The 23,719-nt window shown below is 49.1% G+C and overlaps 1 protein-coding gene and 1 long non-coding RNA gene across 5 annotated transcripts in view; one reads left to right on the plus strand and one right to left on the minus strand.

Moving 5' to 3' along the window:
* The window catches only part of zcchc2 (zinc finger, CCHC domain containing 2), a 96,135-nt gene extending 78,792 nt beyond the window's left edge, over window positions 1-17,343 (minus strand). For 3 of the 4 annotated variants that reach the window (XR_011947906.1, XM_072510110.1, XM_072510111.1), the window contains exons 1-4: window positions 16,709-17,343; window positions 5,964-6,069; window positions 2,797-2,873; window positions 206-277 (exon numbers count right to left, since the gene is read on the minus strand). Coding sequence is in view for 3 of the 4 variants with exons in the window: in XM_072510110.1 (XP_072366211.1) it covers window positions 206-277; window positions 2,797-2,873; window positions 5,964-6,069; window positions 16,709-17,302 (849 nt within the window). In the remaining variant the exon portion in view is untranslated. The remainder of the gene's footprint in view (window positions 1-205; window positions 278-2,796; window positions 2,874-5,963; window positions 6,070-16,708) is intronic. The other variant, XM_072510109.1, reaches the window with a different exon arrangement.
* The window catches only part of LOC140425615 (uncharacterized), a 42,296-nt gene continuing 35,334 nt past the window's right edge, over window positions 16,758-23,719 (plus strand). Inside the window, exon 1 of the long non-coding RNA XR_011947907.1 lies at window positions 16,758-16,826. This is a non-coding gene — a long non-coding RNA (uncharacterized lncRNA). The remainder of the gene's footprint in view (window positions 16,827-23,719) is intronic.

Consider the following 23,719-nt stretch of genomic DNA (forward strand, 5'->3'; position numbering starts at 1 on the left):
TGTCAATGACTATTAGGTTATGCTTCTACTTTAACTACAAGAATAAAGACGCCTTTGTAAACAATGTTAATTAAGAATGTTTCTCTTCCAGACTGATTTGGAACACTAAGACCATATGAACAATGGGCAGCCATCTATGCATTTTATTTCTTCCCCCCCCCCCCCCCTTTCCTGCAAATTTGATATTTAGCAAGTTAAAACTTACTTTGGATAAGAACTCCTGCAGCTCCTGGTGAGTTTTCCTCACAATAGATCGCGAGAGATCAGTCCGTAAGACCTTCAAACACAATTTTACAAGTGTTGTGAATGATGGTACAAATGCAATATAAACAAATCAATGTTAACAGCAGGGAAACAAGTCATCGGCCCAATAAGTCTCCATCAAAAGCTTTCTCCCCAAAGTCTAACCTCTCATTCTCTTACTCCTCACACCCTTAAATATTCCTCTTGAAGCAGATAAATAATTTTCTCAAAATATTTATTACTCAACTTCAAGAGCAGATTTTGAGAAAGACCCCACATTCAACTAATCATTGGGTAAAGATATTTTCTCTCCAACAGCCCACTTATTTATTTTGTGAATGTCTTAGACTTGTTGCTGACAACTTATCACTATTCAACTGAATATAATTAATTATCTCAAAGACATCCACCAGGTTGATCATTAAACCTTTACAGCTACACAGGGAAAAGTCTCAAGGCTCTAATGATAACTATCAATTCAGGAAACAGCACTTTTTTCTAAATTCAACATTTACCCCCCCCCCCCCCCTTTTGTATCCATTTTCCCCACACGTTTACCTTTTTACAAAGCAAGCCTGTCTTTTGGGCTCCTGCAGCAGGCATCAACTCTGGTTACAAAACTACCCATCATAAGGGTCGTCAGTGTCAGAAGAGGAGCTTTGAACAGGGTGTCCCAGAGCTCAGTGTTGAGGCTATCATTTCTAAATTGCATAAATTATCTGGGTTCAGAAACTCAAATGCTAAGTGGTCAAATTTGTTAACAATACCAAACTGGAAGAGGCAGTGGAAACTGAAGAAGGCATCTCTGAAATCACAATGATTTGGATAAAATATTTAAGTGGGCAGAAAAATGGCAGATGGATGCAAAGTGCTGCACATTGGAAGGGAAAATATGCAACATGTATCCCACAAAAGTGTTGAAATAGCCACGGACTAAGTTAATTAGTTATAATGGACTTGACACAACACATCCAACTAATGCAGTGCTGCAACAACAAATCCAATAGAATATTGAACAACATGATCAAAACAGTAGTACACCGGTCAGAAATGGTGACTAAACCATATAAAACTCTGGGCAGATTTCACCTCCAGGATCATGGCCAGTTTTGGATGCTGAAACACAAGGGGAACATCCAAGTGCTCCCCACAGTGCTAAGAAAAGCGACAGGTCCAATCCTTAGTGTCTGAGTTGAGAGGAGAGGGAATACAAAAATGTAAATCCAGGCTATTATTCGGAGTTAAGCAGCACCATAGGATAAGGAAACAGATTCAGGCCAGCAAACAGCAAGTGTAGGATTGAAACTAGGAGATTATTGTTTATATTGAGAGTGAACAAGACATAGAAGTGATAAATAGGTATATATTTAAACACAATATTACACAAACAGCTTTGATATAAAATGATTATATATTCTATATGAATGATACTGGTCGAGGGATCCAGATTGGCCAGAGCATGAGGGTACCTCCCTATTTTTTAAAAAATGCCATGGGATCTTTGACATCTCTTCCAACAACAGCACCTCTGAAAGTGTCAACATTCTCTCAATACAACTTTGAAGTGTCAGCCTAGATTATACACTCAAATTTCTGGGGCTTGAATCTACAACGTTCTGATACAGAAACGAGAATGGTAACCCTGAGCAAGGTTGACTATTTTTGGGTGAATAAACTCAGTGTCCTCTTTATCCATACCTATCACTTGATTTAATTCTATCACATGCAGATTATAACATATGTGCTGGTTCTTGTCAATTTCAAATACTGTAACCACCTTCTTCCACTTAATCCAGGACTGTGCACTTAAAAAGGTCAGAAATGACAGATTCTTTGATCACATTTTATGTTTGATTTCTTCCTCCTTTGCAGGGAGTGATGCAAGAGTATACAAAACAAATACTAGAACCACCAATATAATTTTTTGAAAGTAGTGATTATTGGATATTTCCCTGATATGAATGAGAAGGGTTTCTCTGTACTACAGCAAAAAGCAATGCTTGATACCTACAATCTTATCAAGCCTAATAATATCACATGAAAGGTGATATCAATAAGCCATTATTCAATGCAGCTATGACTAGATGTCAAATATAAATCTTTATCCATCTGGAAAAGCAACAACTCCTGAACAAGGTGGCCATTTTCATTCAACTAAAGCAAAATCCGATGTCAGATGGAAAGTGAAGGCTCCACACATGAACTCCACTACTGTCAACAACTATCATGACTAATTGGAGTCTTTTTTTAAATAAATTTACAGTACCCAATTCTCTTTTCCAATTTAGGGACAATTTAGCATGGCCAATTGACCTACCCTCCACATTTCTTTTGGGGGGGGGGGTGAGGCCCACGCAGACGCGGGGAGAATATGCAAACTCCACATGGACAGTGACCCAGGGCTGAGGTCGAACCCGGGTCCTCAGCTGCTAATCACTGCCACCCTGATTAATCTGAGTCTTACCAACATCTTTTGGCCTTCACTTCAGGTTTCTAGCATCTTCTTGTTCTTTTAGCTAATGGAGAGTAAATCAAAGATCACCTATGACTTACATCAAACGTGTACTCCCAGTAATTGTCAGTTCTCTTTTTTGACAGAGTTTTGAAGCTAATGTTTTCAATCTGCACACCTGAAAAGAAAAAAATAAAGAAATCCAAAGTTGCAAAATAAAGAGTCAATGATCAGTTGGAAATAACTTTTGTCCACTAGGACACAATGAAACCGATGTGCAGTCAGCTTGTAGAAAGCTTTATGTGGGACATTTACATTTCAGTTATGGGCTGCAAATCAACAGGCCTACCAAATGGTTTATAAACCATGTAAGACCCCACTCTGGATTTACACTCTTGAGCAGCTCCAAACTGAAGCGGCGTGACAGTATCGCCGCCACCACCTCCTGCCATAAAAAGTCTCACACCACTGGGCTGGGCCCCCAACTGCACATGTCTAAATTGGAGTTCAGCACACGTCTAAAATGAAAGTTAGCTTGCACCAATATTGAACTTGGAAGCGTGAATTGAATAATAAAAAGGAAACGGGTGCCTCTGAGCATTGGAGAATTTGGTCTCCAACTGAAAACAGTTTTAGTCTCCGTTCTCTACAACATCAGAGGACAACTAGACTGTGCCAGAGCTCCAAAGTACAAACTGAAGTTAAGTTGGTACTCTAGACTAGACCAAAGAGGAAACCACCAAATTGGACCACAACCTTAAAAAGAAAAGCTCTACCGTTTATTCCTGGGCTCTGCATTACATCTGTCGGAGAGTAATCACATCACTGCAATGATATTTCGAAAATTCTGTTGAGGAATGTTTAATCTAAAACCTATTCGCACCTGAAAGGCACTCACTATCCCCCAAAATGATGATGGTTCAATCATGTATGCAATCACTAGCACATTTAAATAAGAGGGAATTTGTTACAAGGTGTTAAATGTGAAATAGGAAACGTGAACACTTCAGCAATTACATTGGCGATTCTTTCAATTTTATTCACATAATCCTTCAGTTCAATCTTTTGACTGCATTACAAAATATTTTTATTAAAGCAGAACAATGTGGTTCCTTGGGTGTATACATCAGTCAACACTGATACTTAATGTAACTAGTGTTTTCTTCAATTAGCCTTAAAGATTTGTGCTTTATGGACTGTTTTGCTCACTACAGCATCACATGATCTGCAGTTATTACATTGTTAAGAGCCATGGTGTCAGTAGTTCTCGCCTGTTGACACTGCTTCTCACATCGTAGATGATCATGTAATGAAGCAGGAAGAGGCCAAGCACCATTGTTCCTTATTTATTTATAGTCGTGTACATGGTCAATCAGAAACGCAGAACTCAATTTAGAATTTGAACTTCAATTCTGGCAGAAGTGAAAAGGAAAAACTAATGCAAGTACTTTCTGTGAAAAATATCTTACAACATTATCAATACATTGTCGTCTGCTGGCCAAGAGCTCATCATTTACACAATTTATCATGGACCCAAACAATATTTTGGGCTTCAATCTGCTCCTGAGGTTTTAAGAACATGAACTAGGAGCAAGAGTAGAAACAAATTCACCCCTCAAGCCCGCTCTGCAATTCCATACAAACATGGCACCTCACCTCTCAGCCTTAACTCCAATTTCCTGCTCTGTCTCCATAACCCTTCAACCCATTATTTAAAAATATGTCGATCTCCTCTGTGCATTTACTCAAAATCCCGGCATCCAGCGCACTCTGGAATAGTGAATTCCCATTCACAACCCTTTGAGAAGTAATTTCTTCTAATCCATTAAAACTGCTACCCCTTATCCTAAAACTATGGCCTCTCATTCTAGATTGCCCCACAAGAGGCGGCACCTGCTCGACATTTACTTTGTCAATACCTTTTATCATCTTATATACCTCAATTAGATGTCCTCTCATTCTTCTAAAGTTTAGAAAGTATAGACCCAAATTGTTCAATCTCTCTTCTGGAATCTACATCCAGTGAACCTCCTCTTGCCTTTAATGCAACTACATCCCTCCTCAAATAAGGGGACCAAAACTGTACTTCAGGTGCAGTCTCACCAATGTCGTCCGTGTAGAGTTGCAGCAAGACTTCCCTGTTTCTATACTCTATTCCTTTAGCTATAAGGGCCCAATTTCCATTTGTCTTCCTTATGACCTGCTGCACCTGCATACTAGTTTTCTGCATGAGGGCAGCAGATCCCTCTGCACCGAAGTTTCTTTCCATTTAAATAATAAGTTACCTTTCCATTTTTATGACCAAAACGGATAACCGTACATTTATCCACATTAAACACCATTTGCCAAATTTTGGCCCACTCACCTAACCTATCTACATCCATTTGTAAATTTCTTATTTCCTCATTACAACTTATTATCTCATAGTTTCGTGTCATCTGCAAATTTGGTTATAGTATCTTCTATCCCTACATTCAAGTAATTTATACTGTAAACAGTTGGGTCCCCGAGGACAGGACCCAGTGGCACCCCACTCGTTACATCTTGCCAACCAGAAAAAGATCCATTTATCCCAACTCTGTCTTGTGTCTGTCAGCCTGTCAAGCTAATAAATTACCCCATATCTCACATGATCTTACCTTGTGTATTAACCTTTTGTGCGGCACCTTATCAAATGCAGAGATCCAGTTTCTTGGGCTTAATTGTATAAGTAAGGTATTTTAAACAGGGAATTAATCTTGTGGTCATCTTCTGAACCCTTTTCAAAATATCAACATGAGGTGACTAAAATGGTATACAGTATTCTGACTGCGGCCTAATTAAGGTCAAAATGCTTATATTTTTAAAAAGGAATAAATTGTCTTGTGACTATACTCTACGGCCCTCTCTGCCTTGGTCATCGGTGCACAGCGGTGGTTATGGACCTTTCGGGATAGATAAAACACGCAAATCTCTCTGCTTCATCACTACTTTTAATTATTTCCCTGTTGGAGGATGTTACATTTAATCTGTCCATGACAACTTTTTGAAGTTGAACATCTGGATCTCCAAAAATATTTCCCCATTCTGGGTTCATCAGGCAGTGTTTAAGGGTTGACAAAAATGTGGATTATTAGTACCATATCCTCCTGTTTAGCTGCATAAATCAGACCCTGCAAAAATATCTCTATCCTTTGGAAGGTGGTTAATGAAAATATTGAGCAGCTGAGTGCAAGGAATGGATTGGCAAGAAAAATGATGCAGTAATTTAAAATAGATCAAAGTTTACCTGGTCGCTGAGCAATTGCTTCAGCCCCTTCACAAGATGATGGGGGAGTTCTTTCGTAGTAGTTACTCTCAGTACCCAAAGAATAGTTTTTCCTGGAAAGACGGTCCTTTAGGAAAAAAAATGCAAAGAGGAAATACACATCACAAAAGGCTCTTTTATAGAACCAAACCAATTTTCACAACTTCCTTCCCCAAACGATGAAATATCCCTTCCAAATATGGGATTAGCTGTCTATTGCCAAATAATGCAAGCCAAATTTGAAAGCTGTATGAAAAAATAACTTCCAGGAGAGACATTTATTAACCAGCTTATTGAACACTTCTTCAAGGGGCTTATTTTAAGAACTTCCCATACTTTATGGATATAGCTGTTTCCCCAAATATTGATCTCAACACAAGATATTTAAAAAAAAATAATTTTATGAAGGCAACAATTCCCACTGGACTATTCAATGGGGGATTTATTGAATATTAAATGATGGCAAGCTATTTTTGCTATCATTCAGGCAGGAGATGACAGTGGACAGATTTTCCTGCAAATAAAACATTCCATTTTATTAGACACTCCATATCACTTTTTGTACTCTACTGGCCTCCCAAACTCTCTCCATGCAACTATATTTTGCTGTTGACATTGTCACTCATTCCCCACCTCCTGAGCTGTCACCACCTCGCCACTGTAACAACTCCACTTTCCCTCCAGTTTCTCACGAAATTCTTGGAATGCATCATTGCGACTGAGTTTCACATTTGCCTCTCCAAATGTCTATTCCGATTTCCAGTCTGGTACTAAATGTTCATGCTACAATGAAGGCTGGAGCCTCTCGGTCCCAACACCCCTAATCTGAATGATCGCTTAAAAAAATGTTTATACTCTTCACCTTGCTCCTTCCCCACCAATGCTGGGGCAATTTTTCCACATCACCCGTGACCATTTTCCAGCACTGTGTCTAAGTGGCCAATCTCCATGCGTTAGCTGAACAGAGAGAGTCAATAGACTAATTAAGAAGAAACAGCTTCATACCCAAAGCAGAATCTTGCCTCCATACCCAGACAGCACCGCCAAACTAAATTAGCTCAGTACTCACCAGACATTAAATCTGGGGCTCCCCAATCCAAATGCTTTGTTCGTATTATTATTATTATTATTATTAATAAGGATTGACCATGCTAGTCAAAATGTTGCTTATAAAAATCCTTCACTATCACCTTTGCTTCACTGTATCCACCCAGTTCTGAACATATACATAGTCATTCAATCATTGTGAATTGGCAACACAACATAAATGAGGTGGCATGTGCAAGAGATGCCAAGAACCACCTCAGGAGATATAGTTTTGAAACTCCTGCAGAAGTAGGCGGCCTGTCGAGTGAATGGAACTGGCCAGCAGTGTTGGTTGTTGCAGGCCACCAAACTGCCAGAAAGTGAGACTGCCGCTGTGGCATTAAGGTTTTGAATCAACTGTACAAATACCATTTTTACCGGAACGGCCAGCTATGCTTGACATTTTGTCCAACAACATAAATGAGACAGTTAGGACGAAGACAACAGGTAGCACAGAACCTCCAAATTATCACATTCCCCCCCCTCCCCCCCAAAGAAATGAGCCCTGCAATCCCATTCACATCTCTTATCAAAGCTTTAAATTTCTTCTCAATGTGAAATCTTCTTCAACGATCACTTGCTAACAAGTATGATTGCCCACCTAAGAAACTCCATGTTGCTGATCATGTGTTCGGTGGGTTCTTGCGTGGCTGATGAGCCCGATCCTTCGACAGCACACTTGGCAAGTGTTTTTGGGAGGTGGGTTCTGTCCTTGCACTCTAGATCGATGGTATCCCTTTTCCAGGTCTCCTCTCACCATTGTGTCCGTGACAAAATTGTGTCCCTTCAATCAGGAAGTTCCTCCAAGTAGGTCTTTTCTGAGCAAGGGTCTCCCAGGCGTTGACATTGATGTTGCATTTCTTGAGGCAAGCCTTCAAGGGTGTCTTTGAAGCACTTTCTATATCCTCCTCTTGTTCAGAAGCATTCCTTGAGCTAGGCAAGAAGATTTGCTTTGGCAATCAGGAACAGATACCCTAACCACATGGCTGGCCCAGCAGACTTGGTGTTAGATGATCATGGCCTCTGCTCTGGTGCTCTTGGCTTCTTCAAGGACACTGATGTTAGTACACCTGTCCCCCCAGCTGATGTGGAGAATCCATCTCAGGCCTTGGTGGCATCTGTACGTAATCCAAGTTTCTGAACCGTATAGAAGAGTTGGGAGGGTGACCACCTTGTACATGAGGATCTTGGTGTCAGCTCAGTAGTCAAAGACTCTTATCCTTAGACATCCGAAGTAGGCACTCGCAGATAGGATACAATGTTGGATCTCCGCATGTCAACCTTACAGAGGTGACTCCTCAGGTATGGAAAACGTTCCACGTTTGGTAGAATTTCTCTGTTGATCGTGATGGGGTGGACACCAGATCTTGCACTGGGGTGGGTTGGTAAAGGACCAACTCTGAAGTGGAGACCAATTATTTGGTATGCTTCTGCAAAGTGTCAGGTGTGGCCTGGATATTCCCTTCTGAGTGGAGATTGCGATTTCGTCACACGATCCACGAAAGGTCCACGGGTGATGTCAGTCTCGTCTTGGATTTCAACCGGTTGAGGTTGAAAAGTTTTCTGCCCTCCTGTAGATGATGTCCAATCCACTGGGAAGCTTGCTCTTGACAAACTGAAGGATGGTGGCGATGAAGATGGAAAAAAGGGTGGGGCCGATTACATATTTGCTCGACTCCAGTCTTGACCACAAAGGTTTCTGTCTTATTTCTGTCAGTGAGGACTGTCATCAACATCTCGTCATGGAGGAGTCGGAGAATGTTGAGAATTTCTCGACAGTTGGCCTTTGATAGGGTCTTCCACAGACTTCCCAATTGACCTAGTTAAAAGCCTTAGTCAGATTAATGGAGGCCATGCAGAGTGGTTGATGTTGCTCTTGGCAAATTGCCGAGCAGTGAAAATCAGTCCACTGTTCTGGGATTTGGTCGGAAGCCACACTGGCTTTCTGGAAGAATTCCTTTAGCGACTGAGAGAAGAGGCTAGTGAGGATTTGGGTAATGGTTGTCTCGGCGATGAGAGAGTAGGGAGATTCCTCGGTAGTTCCCACAATCCGCTTTGACTCTTTTACTGAAGATGGTGGTGGTGATGACGGCATCCCTGAGCTTGGCAGGAATTTCTTCTTGTCCCAGATTTTCAGCAGCAGCTGATGGAGATGACTGCGATCTCTTCTCAAGTTTGAACATCTCCGCTGGAATCCCATCCACTCCATCCTTTCATCGATGCTTCGTTTTCGTCTAAACTTGGTGGGAGTCCAAGATCATCTTTGATGGGTAGTTAGGGGATTTCCTCAAACAAGTCATCATCAATGGTTGTATCACGGTTTAGGAGTTCTTTGAAATATTCTCTCCATCAAAGGACAATGTTTTCTCAGGTCTCTCAAGGGGGTTCCATCCCTTCTTCGCCCTAGTTTGAGGCCTGGGATATTGGGTTTGTATATTGCCTCTGCACTGAAGAAGCCTCGGGCATCACGCTTGTCGACGAGGAGTTGCATCTCCTTGAATTTCTCAATCCACCATTGGTTCTTGAATGCGATATATTGTGTACTCAAAAAGACAGTGGCCATAATGTGGTGCAGTGTTCTAGTTTGGTTTTGGCATTCAGCTGCAAACTAAACATTCTAAATTATTTAATCCAATTTTAGAACATCACCTCCTATATCTATGCAACCATTTCCTCTCCAGTTTGTTATTTCTAGTGCTTGTAGTGCCACAGTAGAACAACCAATTTAGTGCAGCATAAGGAACATGGGGCAACTCTTCAAAAAAGATTGCTGAAAGTCATTTTACATTTAGATATTTGTGGTTCCAAGATTTTCAGGTATGGACTCAAAGTACAAATATTTAAAAAAATGAAAGGGCAGCATTCCAGGTGAGCAAGTGTTGCAACATCAGAGATGCACCGTTTCTGCCACTTGCTTTTTTGAGTGGATGCAAAAGGTCAGAAGGCACCATGTCAAGGCCAGGCAAAGAAATTCTCGCCAGTATCTTGACCAATACTTATCCCTCAATCGACATCACTAAAACAGATGATTTATTTGTTTATTTCATTGCTTTTCAAATTGGCAGCCACATTTCCGACACTAGAATAGTGACTCGATTTCAAAATGTACTTCATTGGCTATAAAGAGCTTTAGCAAGTTCTACAGTTGTGAAAGGAACTGAATAGGCTTGTTTTAATTAAATTCCTGAATTCAGAGTAGACTATGTGTGATAACTTAAGCAACGTGCTACTGCTTTGCAACATCCTTCAAGTATTCAGAGGACAAGCTCCAAGAGAATTGCTCCACTAATTTATCAGCTGATGCTTAACAATGGCATCCATCCTGCTTTATTCAGTTTAATGCTCACAAGGCTCGTGCAACCAATATATATGCAAACCATTTATGTGATAACAGGTTATGAAAGACAGCAAGTCTCATCATTAAGCCACGCAATTTGAAATGCAGCACATCCCTTTTATTTTGTTCCATTAATGGAGTTACACATACCATTTATATGATAGAAAATAACAACATTTTATAAATCCAATAAAATCTAATCTTTATGAAGATTAAAGCTTCAGATAGTGTTATGATCACCATGTGAATTGAGAGCACTAAACTACAGTCCAGATATTCAAACAGGGAGCTAGTTATTTTCTATCCATTTGACTACTTTCCAGCTAAATATCAAGATGGGCAAAGTCACCAATTCCTCTCTGATATGATTCAATATATTTTTGAGAAAGTCGACAAACTACCCTGTGTAATGTTTCACTCAACCAGCACCACAGAAGGGGGCCATTCAAACAGTGAACCTATCTACCTCTGCGTCAAGAAATATTCAAAGACTCTGCTTCCGCAACCTTCTCAGGAAGAGTTCCAAAGACTCGCCACCCCGAGTGAATTTTTTTTTGCCTCATCTCTATTTTAAATGGGCGACTCCTTATTTTTTATTCTCCCACAAGAGGTAACATTCTCCATGTCAAGACCCCTCTGAATCAAGTGACCTAATCCTCTTTTGAATGCCATAATTGAATCTGCCTCCACCACGCGCTCAGGCAGTGCAGGCCAGGGACCAAAGGCAGATCAACCGGACATCAACCTCATTACCATTTGCTGCACCTTGCTATGTGCTAAATTGCTGCGACACTGGACTAATGAGGTCACTGTGCAACATTACGTTTAATAGCGAGATTTAAGAATGTAGAAAGCCACAGTACAAAGACAAATCATTCTTATTAATGAAGTCTGTATTACTGACAATCCAAGTCATTAACAATCAGACCTATTTGAGGCACTACATCATTCTTAAACTTTTAACTTCTAGCTCAACTGGGTATTTGGATCACCACAGCCTCCATTTCTAAAAGTCAAATTTCTTGGAGCTTTTGTTTCAAGTAAATCACTATTTAATTGCACTTGTAGATTCAAGTTGCTGTTTCATAAAATTTACAGTGGGGGCCATTTGGCCCATCGAGTCTGCACCGGCCCTTGAAAAGAGCACCTTATTTAAGCCCACACCTCCACCCTATCCCTGTAACCCAGTCACCCCACCTAAACATTTTGGACACGAAGGGGCAATTTAGCATGGCCAATCCACCTCATCTGCACATCATTGGACTGTGGGAGGAAACCACACACGGAGAGGAAGCGCAAACTCGTCATCTGAGGCCGGAATTGAACGAGGGTCCCTGGAGCTGCGATACAGCAGTGCTAACCGCTGTGCCACAATGCCACCCCACACTCCCTTGACCTCTCTCTTCATCCACACCTTTCAATACTCTATTCGGGGTGTGTATTTACTCCTCATTTTGCCTTCCAAAAACCACCTCATGATGTTCCACACAACTGCATTTGCCAGCTCTCACCTCACTAGCCTATGCATTTCTGAAGCCACGTAAGAATCCCACACACAACTTGTACACTCCAGGAATGGACAAACAAATGTTTGGTGAACTTTAACTCTCATATTTTGGTTGAAATACCAAGGATTCCTCCCCCAGAAATCCAACAACGCTGTTTGTTTGGGATGTTATCTGCTGAATGTGGAAGATAGTTTAAGATGAACCCCCTGGAGTGGCTGTGAGATCTACCTGGGGAAATGTCTTTACATAATTTACCTGAGAACACAGCCAATTGCACTTTGTCACAATTGCTCATGTTAAGAAAAAGATTTAGTAACTTAGAAACTAGAGTTACCCCAATGAGCGTTTACATTTAAATATTCTGTCCTCACTAGTTTATTTTAAGTGCCTCAGTATAACCAGTAATAAATACTCTAATAGCTCACGTTCAGTAGTGTAAATATTTCCTAATCTCTGCCCAGACAGAATAAATGTTCTCCGAATATGTCCCATGGGATTAAAAGGCCTCAATGAATTAGCCCTAGTCAAAACATGCCCGAATTGAAGGCATCAGTATAAACCATTGGAGTTCGGAGATTTTGAGTATCTGTGCCCAGAATCACAGAAGGAGTAACAATTCCTGTTGGGCAGAGGTTATTGATTACACAGCACCGAAAGCTGGGGTATTCATTAGAGTGACCCAGTTGTATTTTGCTCCCAACTGCCATTGCTGCTGCAAAGGGAACACAGTTGGCTCTGTGGCACAACCAACAATTGAATATCCCACTACCCCTCACTCTACAGCTTCACATATGAAAAAGTAGATACTTCAGCCACGACCTGGAATTTCCTGGTAACCAAGGAACTTGTACATCAACAAACATTCAGTACCTTCAGGGAAGGGAGTCGGGTTTGCGCGGAGATATTCATCATGACAAGAAAGGAATAGTCTATAACAAAAACCATCCTGCTTTTAAGGGCAGCTTGAGTTTTTGTAGCTGTAAATGAGCATATTGTATTGGGGCATATTCCCCCTAAAGTAAAAGCAGATCAAAAATTGAGGTACAGGAGGTGGGATTTTAAAAGAAAGAACGTGCAACAGTTGTAGTTCTGCTGATAAACACCCTACCTGAAAATGGTTGCATTAATATAGAGTCTTTCACAACCACAGTATATATATCAAAGTTCTTTATCGGAAGACCTTTTGAAATGTAGTCACTGTTCTAATGGCTGAGCAAATATGATAATCAGATCACCTGTCTCCCAGCTGATTTCAGAATATTAGCCAGGTCACTGGAGATAGCTCCCCTGCTCGTGAACACTGGGGTCTATATTTCACACCCAGCTGAGCGAGACAGGCTGTTTAATACCTCCAACAAAAGGAGGGCACCTCAGACAGTGTGGCACTCCCATACTTATGAACTGTGGCCTCAACCTCAATCCACAACTCCTAGAGCGGACCATTCAACTGAGGGAAGAATAATAATCCTTATTAGTGTCCCAAGTAGACGGACATTAACACTGTGATGAAGTTACTGTGAAAATCCCTTAGTCGTCACACTCCGGCGCCTGTTCAGGTACACTGAAGGAGAATTCAGAATTGGATTGGATTTGTTTATTGTCACGTGTACCGAGGTACAGTGAAAAGTATTTTTCAGCGAGCAGCTCAACAGATCATTAAATACATGAAAAGGAAATAAAACAAAATACATAATAGGGCAACACAACATATACAATGTAACTACATAAGCACTGGCATCAGATGAAGCATACAGGGTGTAGTGTTAATGAGGTCAGTCCATAAGAGGGTCATTTAGGAGTCTGGTGACAGTGGGGAATAAGCTGTTTTTGAGTCTGTTTGTGCGTGTTCTCAGACTTCTGTATCTCCTGCCTGATGGAAGAAGTTGGAAGAGTGAGTAAGCCGGGTGGGAGGGATCTTTGATTATGCTGCCCGCTTTCCCCAGGCAGTGGGAGGTGTAGATGGAGTCAATGGATGGGAGGCAGGTTTGTGTGATGGACTGGGCGGTGTTCACGACTCTCTGAAGTTTATTGCGGTCCTGGGCCAAGCAGTTGCCATAGCAGGCTGTGATGCAGCCCGATAGGATGCTTTCTATGGTGCATCTGTAAAAGTTGGTACGGGTTAATGTGGACATGCCTAATTTCCTTAGTTTATAGGCACTGTTGTGCTTTCTTGGTGGTAGCGTCGACGTGGGTGGACCAGGACAGATTTTTGGAGATGTGCACCCCAAGGAATTTGAAACTGCTAACCATCTCCACCTCAGCCCCGTTGATGCTGGCAGGGGTGTGTACAGTACTTTGCTTCCTGAAGTCAATGACCAGCTCTTTAGTTTTGCTGGCATTGAGTCGAGTCACTACACCACTCCACTAGATTCTCTATCTCCCTCCTGTATTCGGACTCATCGTTATTCGAGATCCGGCCCACTATGGTCATATCGTCAGCAAACATGTAGATGGAGTTGGAACCAAATTTTGCCACGTAGTCGTATGTGTACAGGGAGTAGAGTGGGGGCTAAGTACGCAGCCCTGCAGGGCGCCGGTGTTGAAAACTATTGTGGAGGAGGTGTTGTCGTTCATTCTTACTGATTGTGGTCTGTTGGTCAGAAAATCGAGGATCCAGCTGCAGAGTGGGGAGCCAAGTCCTAGGTTTTGGAATCCAATTCGCCTAACAAGCACGTATTTCGGGAAACTTGTGGGAGGAAACCCACGCAGACACGGGGCGAACATGCAGACTCCGCACAGACAGTGACCCAGCCAGGAATCGAACCTGGGACCCTGGAGCTGTGAAGCATCAGTGCTAACCACTGTGCCACCAACTGAGCCACTGCTGATACCAGGGGTTAGAAGACAGCTGGCACAGAAACTCAACCTGGAATAAACATTAAAACTATACATGTATTTTTAACAGCTAAAGCTTGTGTCAACCAACACAGTCAAAAATCAGGTGAAGGGCAGCAGCCCCATCTCTGAAACAACACTTTCTCCCGAAATAACCGCGTAATTGCGGTGAACCTTTCAGTCTAAGCCCCAGACTGGCCCTGTGGAAACTGGCGGGCAGACACAGTCCCTCCCCCTCCCCCACCAACTGACACCCGCCCCGCGCCGCCGCACCCCATTGGCTGCTTTCAAGCGCCAACGGCCCATTCAAAAATAAAGGGACAAAATACCACAACACCCCGCGCCGCGCAGGCGCACTCCGGCCAGCCCCCCCATCCGCCCCCCTCCTAGCGGTCGGAGGAGCGAACGGCAAGAACATATATTAAAAAATTACATTTGTTAAAACAGAGAAAGTCACCCGTCCAGAGATCAGTTAGAAAACCAATGACAGGAACACAGCCCGCATCAACAATTGTGGAGAGGGCTTTAAATTGGCAGAGTAGAGTCGCTGGGGTACAACGGCAGCGGGTTCGCCATCCCCCCCTCAAATCCAATAACTCCCCATTGCCTCCTCCCCATCACTAAACCCCCATCTTCACACTCCCCATTGCCCCCTCCCCTCATACTCCCCCCTTCCCCCCCCTCACCTCACTCCCCATCACTCCCCATTCCCCCCTCCCCTCACTCCCCATTCCCCCCTCCCCTCACTCCCCATTCCCCCTCCCCTCACTCTCCATTCCCCCTCCCCTCACTCCCCATTCCTCCCCCCTCACTCCCCATTCCTCCCCCCCTCACTCCCCATTCCCCCCTCCCCTCACTCCCCATTCCCCCCTCCCCTCACTCCCCATTCCCCCTCCCCTCACTCCCCATTCCCCCCTCCCCTCACTCCCCATTCCCCCCTCCCCTCACTCCCCATTCCCCCCTCCCCTCCTCACTCCCCCCTCCCCTCACTCCCCATTCCCCCCTCACTCTCCATTCCCCCCCCCTCACTCCCCATTCCTCCCCCCTCACTCCCCATTCCTCCCCCCTCACTCCCCATTCCTCCCCCCTCACTCCCCATTTCCCCCCTCCCCTCACTCCCCATTTCCCCCCTCCCCTCACTCCCCATTCCCCCATCACTCCCCATTCCCCCCCCTCACTCCCCATCCCCCCCTCACTCCCCATTCCCCCCCCCCTCACTCCCCATTCCCCCCCCTCACTCCCCATTCTCCCCCCCTCACTCCCCATTCCCCCCCTCACTCCCCATTCCCCCCCCCCACACCCCATTCCCCCCCCTCACTCCCCATTCCTCACTCACTCTCCATTCCCCCTCCCTCCCCCCATTCCCCTCCCCTCACTCCCCATTCCCCCCTCCCCATACTCCCCATTCCCCCCTCCCCTCACTCCCCATTCCCCCCTCCCCCTCCCCTTACTCCCTATTCCCCCCTCCCTCACTCCCCATTTCCCCTCCCTCCCCCACCACTCCCCATTCCCCCCGTCACTCCCCATTCCCCCCTCCCCTCCCTCCCCCCCTCACTCCCTGTCCCCTCCCTCCCCATCCCCTCACTCCCCATTCCCCCCCTCCCCTCACTCCCCATTCCCCCCTCCCCTCACTCCCCCCTCCCCCCACTCCCCCCCTCACTCCCCATTCCCCCCTCCACTCACTCCCCCCTCCCCTTACTCCCTATTCCCCCCTCCCTCACTCCCCATTTCCCCTCCCTCCCCCACCACTCCCCATTCCCCCCTCCCCCTTCCCCCCCTCACTCCCCATTCCCCCCCTCACTCCCCGTTCTCCCCTCCCTCCCTGTCCCCTCCCTCCCCATTCCCCCCTCCCCTCCCTCCCCTCCCTCCCCATTCCCCCCCTCCCCTCCCTCCCCATTCCCTCCCTCCCCATTCCCCCCCTCCCCTCACTCCCCATTCCCCCCCTAACTCCCCCCCCTTACCTTGCAGACGGCCGTCTGGAAGTTGCGGCCGGCGCCGGGCCGCCGCTGCAGGTCGGCGAGCTGCTGGCGGAGACTCTCCTTGTGGTGGAAGGAGAAGGCCGGGTGGTTGGAGGCCATGGTGAGCAGCAGCAGGAACTCCTGGACGCCGCGCTCGGTGAGCGGCAGGCCGCAGGTGCGCACGGCCGAGTCGAGGCGGGCGAGGGCGCGGGCCAGCAGGGCGGCCGCCTCGCGGTTCTCCGAGCCCAGCAGGGCCAGCGACACCACCAGGCGGCTGCGGGTCACCTCGTCGGCCGGCTCGCCCAGGGCGGCCAGCTCCTGCACGCTGTTGGCGCGGATCTCGGAGTCCCGCAGCGAGTGGTAGTCCTTGCGGGCCAGGTCCTCCAGGCAGCTGCCCAGGAAGCGCAGCTCCAGCGGGTGGCACAGGTCGAGCAGGCCGCAGCAGAACTCCAGGCGCTGGGCCGACGTGAGGGCCGAGCCGAACCACTCGTACACCCCCTCCTTCCAGGGCTGGGAGGGCGGCGGCGTGGCGGGGGCGGCCTCCCCCTCCTCCTCGGGCTCGGGCAGCTTCATCAACACCTTCATCTTCATCGGCATCAAGTCAATGCAAACCCCCCCCGCCCCCCAGCCAGCACTCAGAAAAGACAAAACAAATGGTTAATCAATCCCCCCGCATCGCTGCGCACAGCCCCGGCTCCGCTCGCTAATTGTTTTGCTCTCCCCCCTCCCCACCTCACTAATGTCCAACTCCGAAATGGCAGCGGAGAGCTGACTGCATTCAGTCTCCGCCCCCGCCCGCCAGAGTCCCGCCCCCCGCCCGCCAGAGTCCCGCCCCCCGCCCGCCAGAGTCCCGCCCCCCGCGATCCCCGCCCGCCAGAGTCCCGCCCCCGCCCGCCAGAGTCCCGCCCCCCGCGATCCCCGCCCGCCAGAGTCCCGCCCCCGCCCGCCAGAGTCCCGCCCCCCGCGATCCCCGCCCGCCAGAGTCCCGCCCCCGCCCGCCAGAGTCCCGCCCCCCGCGATCCCCGCCCGCCAGAGTCCCGCCCCCGCCCGCCAGAGTCCCGCCCCCCGCGATCCCCGCCCGCCAGAGTCCCGCCCCCCGCGATCCCCGCCCCCCGCGATCCCCGCCCGCCAGAGTCCCGCCCCCCGCGATCCCCGCCCGCCAGAGTCCCGCCCCCCGCGATCCCCGCCCGCCAGAGTCCCGCCCCCCGCGATCCCCGCCCGCCAGAGTCCCGCCCCCCGCGATCCCCGCCCGCCCGCCAGAGTCCCGCCCCCCGCGATCCCCGCCCGCCAGAGTCCCGCCCCCCGCGATCCCCGCCCGCCAGAGTCCCGCCCCCCGCGATCCCCGCCCCCGCGATCCCCGCCCGCCAGAGTCCCGCCCCCCGCGATCCCCGCCCGCCAGAGTCCCGCCCCCCGCGATCCCCGCCCGCCAGAGTCCCGCCCCCCGCGATCCCCGCCCGCCAGAGTCCCACCCCCCGCGATCCCCGCCCGCCCGCCAGAGTCCCGCCCCCGCCCGCCAGAGTCCCGCCCCCCGCGATCCCCGCCCGCCAGAGTCCCGCCCCCCACGATCCCCGCCCGCCAGAGTCCCGCCCCCCGCGATCCCCGCCCGCCCGCCAGAGTCCCGCCCCCCGCGATCCCCGCCCGCCAGAGTCCCGCCCCCCGCCCGCCAGAGTCCCGCCCCCCGCGATCCCCGCCCGCCAGAGTCCCGCCCCCCGCGATCCCCGCCCGCCAGAGTCCCGCCCCCCGCGATCCCCGCCCGCCAGAGTCCCGCCCCCCGCGATCCCCGCCCGCCAGAGTCCCGCCCCCCGCGATCCCCGCCCGCCAGAGTCCCGCCCCCCGCGATCCCCGCCCGCCAGAGTCCCACCCCCGCCCGCCAGAGTCCCGCCCCCCGCGATCCCCGCCCGCCAGAGTTCGCCCCCCGCGATCCCCGCCCGCCAGAGTCCCGCCCCCGCGATCCCCGCCCGCCAGAGTCCCACCCCCCGCGATCCCCGCCCGCCAGAGTCCCGCCCCCCGCGATCCCCGCCCGCCAGAGTCCCGCCCCCCGCGATCCCCGCCCGCCAGAGTCCCGCCCCCAGCGATCCCCGCCCGCCAGAGTCCCGCCCCCCGCGATCCCCGCCTCCCGTGATCCCCACCCGCCAGAGTCCCGCCCACCTAAATCCCCGCCCACCAGAGTCCCGCCCCCCGCGATCCCTGCCCGACAGAGTCCCGCCCCCCGCAATCCCCGCCCGCCCGTCAGAGTCCCGCCCACCGCGTCCGCACCCATATGTGTCCCATCCACCGTGATCCCCGCCCGTCAGAGTCCCGCCCCCGCGATCCCTGCCCACCCGTCAGAGTCCCGCCCACCGCGTCCTCGCCCATCAGTGTCCCGCCCACCGCGATCCCCGCCTGTCTGTCAAACTCCCGCCCACCGCGATCCCCGCCTGTCAGTGTCCCGCCCACCGTGATCCCCGCCCGTCGGTCAAACTCCCGCCCACTGCGGTCCCCGCCCGTCAGTGTCCCGCCCACCGCGATCCCCGCCCATCCGTCAAACTCCCGCCCACCGCGATCCCCGCCCATCCGTCAAACTCCCGCCCAACGCGATCCCTGCCCGTCCATCAGTGTCCCGTCCACCGCGATCCCCGCCCGTCCGGCAAACTCCCGCCCAAAGTGATCCCCACCCGTCCGTCAAACACCCGCCCAACGTGATCCCCACCCGTCCGTCAAACTCCCACCCACCTTGATCCCCGCCCGCCCGTCAAACTCCCGCCCACCTTGATCCCCGCCCGCCCGTCAAACTCCCGCCCACCGTGATCCCCGCCCGCCCGTCAAACTCCCGCCCACCGTGATCCCCGCCTGCCCGTCAATGTCCCGCCCACCGCGATCCCCACCCGTCCGTCAAACGCCCGCCCACCACGATCCCCCCCCGTCCGTCAAACCCCCGCCCACCGTGATCCCCGTCCGCCCGTCAAACTCCCGCCCACCGTGATCCCCGCCTGTCCGTCAAACTCCCGCCCACCGCAATCCCCGCCCATCTCTTGCCCGCCGTATTCCTCGCCCATCTATCTCCCGCCCACCGCAATCCCCACCTGTCCATCTCCCGCCCACTGCAATCCCCGTCTGTCCGTCTCCCACCCACCGCAATCCCCGTCTGTCCGTCTCCCGCCCACCGCGATCTCTCCCGCCCACTGCAATCCCCGCCTGTCATTCTCCTGCCCCCCCATACCCCACCTGTCAGCTTCCTGCCCCCATCCTCACTTGTCAATGTCCCACTCCCCCAACCCACACCTTTCACTCTCATACCCCCCACTCCCCATCTATCAGTCTCACATTCGTCAATCCCGGACTGTCAGTCTCCCACTCCTATCCCTGCCCCCACCTGTCAGTCTCCCGTACCCCATCCCTGCCCTCCCTGTAATCACACTTCCACAACCCCACCGCGCAATTTACCATCACTGCCATGAACCCTTCTCCACATGTCAATGACCTGACTCAAATCCTGCCTTTGCCTGCCAATGACTTGCCCCCAATCCCCACCCCACCTGTCAATCACCTAATCCCACACCCTGCTTTGCATGTCGGTCACCAACCCACACCCTTGCCTGACACTCGCCTGCCTGAACTTTGTCTGTCAATCATATTTGCCAAATCCCATCCTCCCTGAGCCCCCCTCCGCCCCCCGGCCAGCAAACCCTTAGCTCGTCCTGCCCTATCTTGCTCCCACTAACTTTGGTCTAGAGAGGAGAATTAGAAAAGGGCTGGGGAGGATTCTTTCACCCATTGGTGTTGGAGTTATGGAATTCACTGCCTGAAAACAGGGCAAGAGGCCGGATCCCTCATCAGATTCAAAAAAGCACTTGGGTGTGCACTTGAGCTTTACAACAGGACTAGGGACCAAGAGTTTGAAAGTGGGATTTAGCTCTTTTCCCAGCCGGCACAAGCACAATGGGCCAAACGGCCTCCTTCTGTGCTCTTATTCTTTCTATGCATCCACGTTTTTACATCTGCCTTCACTAAAAATACCTACCATCAAAATTCAGGGGGAATAAAGAGGAAAGTTAACTTTGCTATTGGAACTGGGGTCATTCAAGGAGTGCTGTCAGGAAGGATCTCTGCACGCAAGGAGTAAATAGTTAAACTATAATAGGGTGGCGAAGAGTACCTACATGGAATTAGATAGAAGTGCTTCTCTTTATGTACCAATCTCATGGTTTGAGGGTTGCTAATCATGGTTAATGCCACGCCATCGCTATGAGGCATGGTCAGCCCCAAGAACTACAAAAGCCAATATGGGGATTGAACCCATTATTGGTGTTGTTCTGCCAACCCCCTTACACAGAAGCAAAACACTCCCCAAAGAGGAAAATTCAAAGGTAACTCTTCTCTCCGGGGAGGAGGTGGTGTAGTGGTATTGTCACTGGACTAGTAAACCAGGGACCCAGAATAAAGCTCTGGGGACACAGGTTCAAATCCTGCCACTGCAGAAGGTAAAATTTGAATTCAATTTTTAAAAATCTGGAATTAAAAGGTGACATTGTCGTAAAAACCCATTTGGTTCACTAATGTCCTTTAGAACAATCTTTATTGTCACAAGTAGGCTTACATTAACACTGCAACAAAGCCACTGTGAAAATCCCTGAGTCGCTACATTCCGGCGCCTGTTCGGGTACAGAGGGAGAATACAGAATGTCCAATTCACCTAACAAGCACGCCTTTTGGGAATTGTGAGAGGAAGCCGGAGGAAACCCACGCAGACACGGGGAGAAAGTGCAGACTCCGGACAGACAGTGATCCTGGGACCTTGGTGCTGTGAAGCCATAGTGCTAACCACTATGCTACCATGCAGGGAAGGAAATCTGCCATCATTACCTGGTCTGCCCTACATGTGACTCCAGACCCACAGCAATGTGGTTGGCTCTTAACTGACCCCTCAAGGGCAATTAGGGACGGGCAATAAATGCTGGCACAGCCTGCGAGGCCCACGTCCCATGAACGAATAAAAGAAAAATTATGGAAGGGGTCGACGTCGTCAAGTGCACGGCACTTGTATGCAGGTGAACGTTCGAATTTCTCGCTGGCGGGAGCTTCAGTTTGAGGGGGAACTTGAGTGGCCTGGGCTCTTAATGAGCACATATGACAAGCTAATGCAAGCACAAGAGTTTTCCAACGTTGTGCGTTGAGAGGCTCGACCTGCATTTGAAGTCCCGAGAACATAATTACAAAAGTTCACCCTGCAGTCGGGAAACCGATGTTTGGCCTCAGGCCAAATTAAGTTCCCCCACCAGCCAGGCTTCCCACTGCGAGCAGGCCAAGAAGTTCCCGCCCAACTGTCAGTGTCCATCTAGGAGTTACCGTCCTTTCCTAATTACAACTCCCTCCATCAAATCACCCAGCAATTTCCTTTGTGTAATTAAATCAGCCACAGTAGTGTTCAATTCTGGTCGCCACACTACCAGAAGGATGTGGAGGCTTTAGAGAGGGTGCAGAAGAGATTTACCAGGATGTTGCCTGGTATGGAGGGCATTGGCTATGAGGAGAGATTGAATAAACTCGGTTTGTTCTCACTGGAACGACGGAGGTTGAGGGGCGACCTGATAGAGGTCTACAAAATTATGAGGGGCATAGACAGGGTGGATAGTCAGAGGCTTTTCCCCAGGGTAGTGGGGTCAATTACTAGGGGGCATAGGTTTAAGGTGCGAGGAGCAAGGTTTAGAGGAGATGTACGAGGCAAGTTTTTTACACGGGGTAGTGGGTGCCTGGATCTCGCTGCCGGTGGAGGTGGTGGAAGCAGGGACGATAGTGACGTTTAAGGGGCATCTTGACAAATACACGAATAGGATGGGAATAGAGGGATACGGACCCAGGAAGTGTAGAAGATTTTAGTTTAGACGGGCAGCATGGTCGGCGCAGGCTTCGAGGGCCGAAGGGCCTGTTCCTGTGCTGTACTTTTCTTTGTTCTTTGTTCTAATAGCATTCAAAGAATCTGTCCACAGCACTCTAACTGGATGCAAAGGTTTACCCTCAGCTCTTGGCTTTTATTTATACTGTTGTTTTTGAGGTATTCCATTAGCTTTTTAAACAATCAAGCCAGTTAAAGTACTGCTTGTGAATCTGAAATCCCAAATTCCTGCATATTACGTCACCAACCTTCCTTCACTCCCAAGATTTTGTTGAAACAAAAGTGACGTAAAATGTTATCTGCTGTGTATGTTTTTTTTAAATAATGTGACGGTCAGGGTAGCTGTGGTTGATTTAGACCTGCAGGTTTCTCTTTGAATACAGTAGGATGGGGATAGAGAGACCTCCTATTTACCTTCAGCACGTGAAGTGGGGGAGGGATGCATATGGGTTATTTTCAATAGATTGGGTGGGGAAGGGTATCGACAGTTTACCTTTAATACAGAAAGGTGAAGAAAGATATCATAGCTGTAATGGTGAAAGGGAGGAGTTAATTCTTTATTGTAACCTTTTGCTCTTGGTTGCTTTTTGGAGGCTGGGAATGTCAGTTTCAGTTTCATTTCCAGTGAAATGAAAAGCTAAGCCAGGGACAAGCAGCAGATCAGAGTTCAGCAAAGACAAAGACAGACTTTTGTGTGACATTACAGTGGTGGGAATTTTAACTGCCAGGATGGAGGGAGGGTAAATTCTGAAAACCGGTCCAACCCACCAAGAGGACGCCAAACCGGACAGAGAGGGTTCAGTAACTTTAACAAGCCAGTGAAGCCACCTGCCTCAGATTTGAACAGACTTCCACATTTCACATTTGGTGGGAGGATTCTTCACACTGGGCATACCCAACAGCTGAACTGACGGGACAATGATCAGATCCATCAGCTGAGGGCTTTCCCGGCACTACCTTAAGTAGCAGAAGGGCTCTACATCCCCCCCCCCCCACTCCCGTTCAAGCTAACCAGCCATGGTTGGCCTCTCTCTCTACATTCGACCAACCTGCAATCTGTGTCCCCCCCCCCCCCCCCCCGTCCCCCCCCATGACCGCTCCATCCTCTCCAATTCCTGGTTGCAGCTCCACCCCTCCAATTC

This window comes from Scyliorhinus torazame, chromosome 6, assembly GCF_047496885.1.
Source record: "Scyliorhinus torazame isolate Kashiwa2021f chromosome 6, sScyTor2.1, whole genome shotgun sequence".
Classification (NCBI taxonomy): domain Eukaryota; kingdom Metazoa; phylum Chordata; class Chondrichthyes; order Carcharhiniformes; family Scyliorhinidae; genus Scyliorhinus; species Scyliorhinus torazame.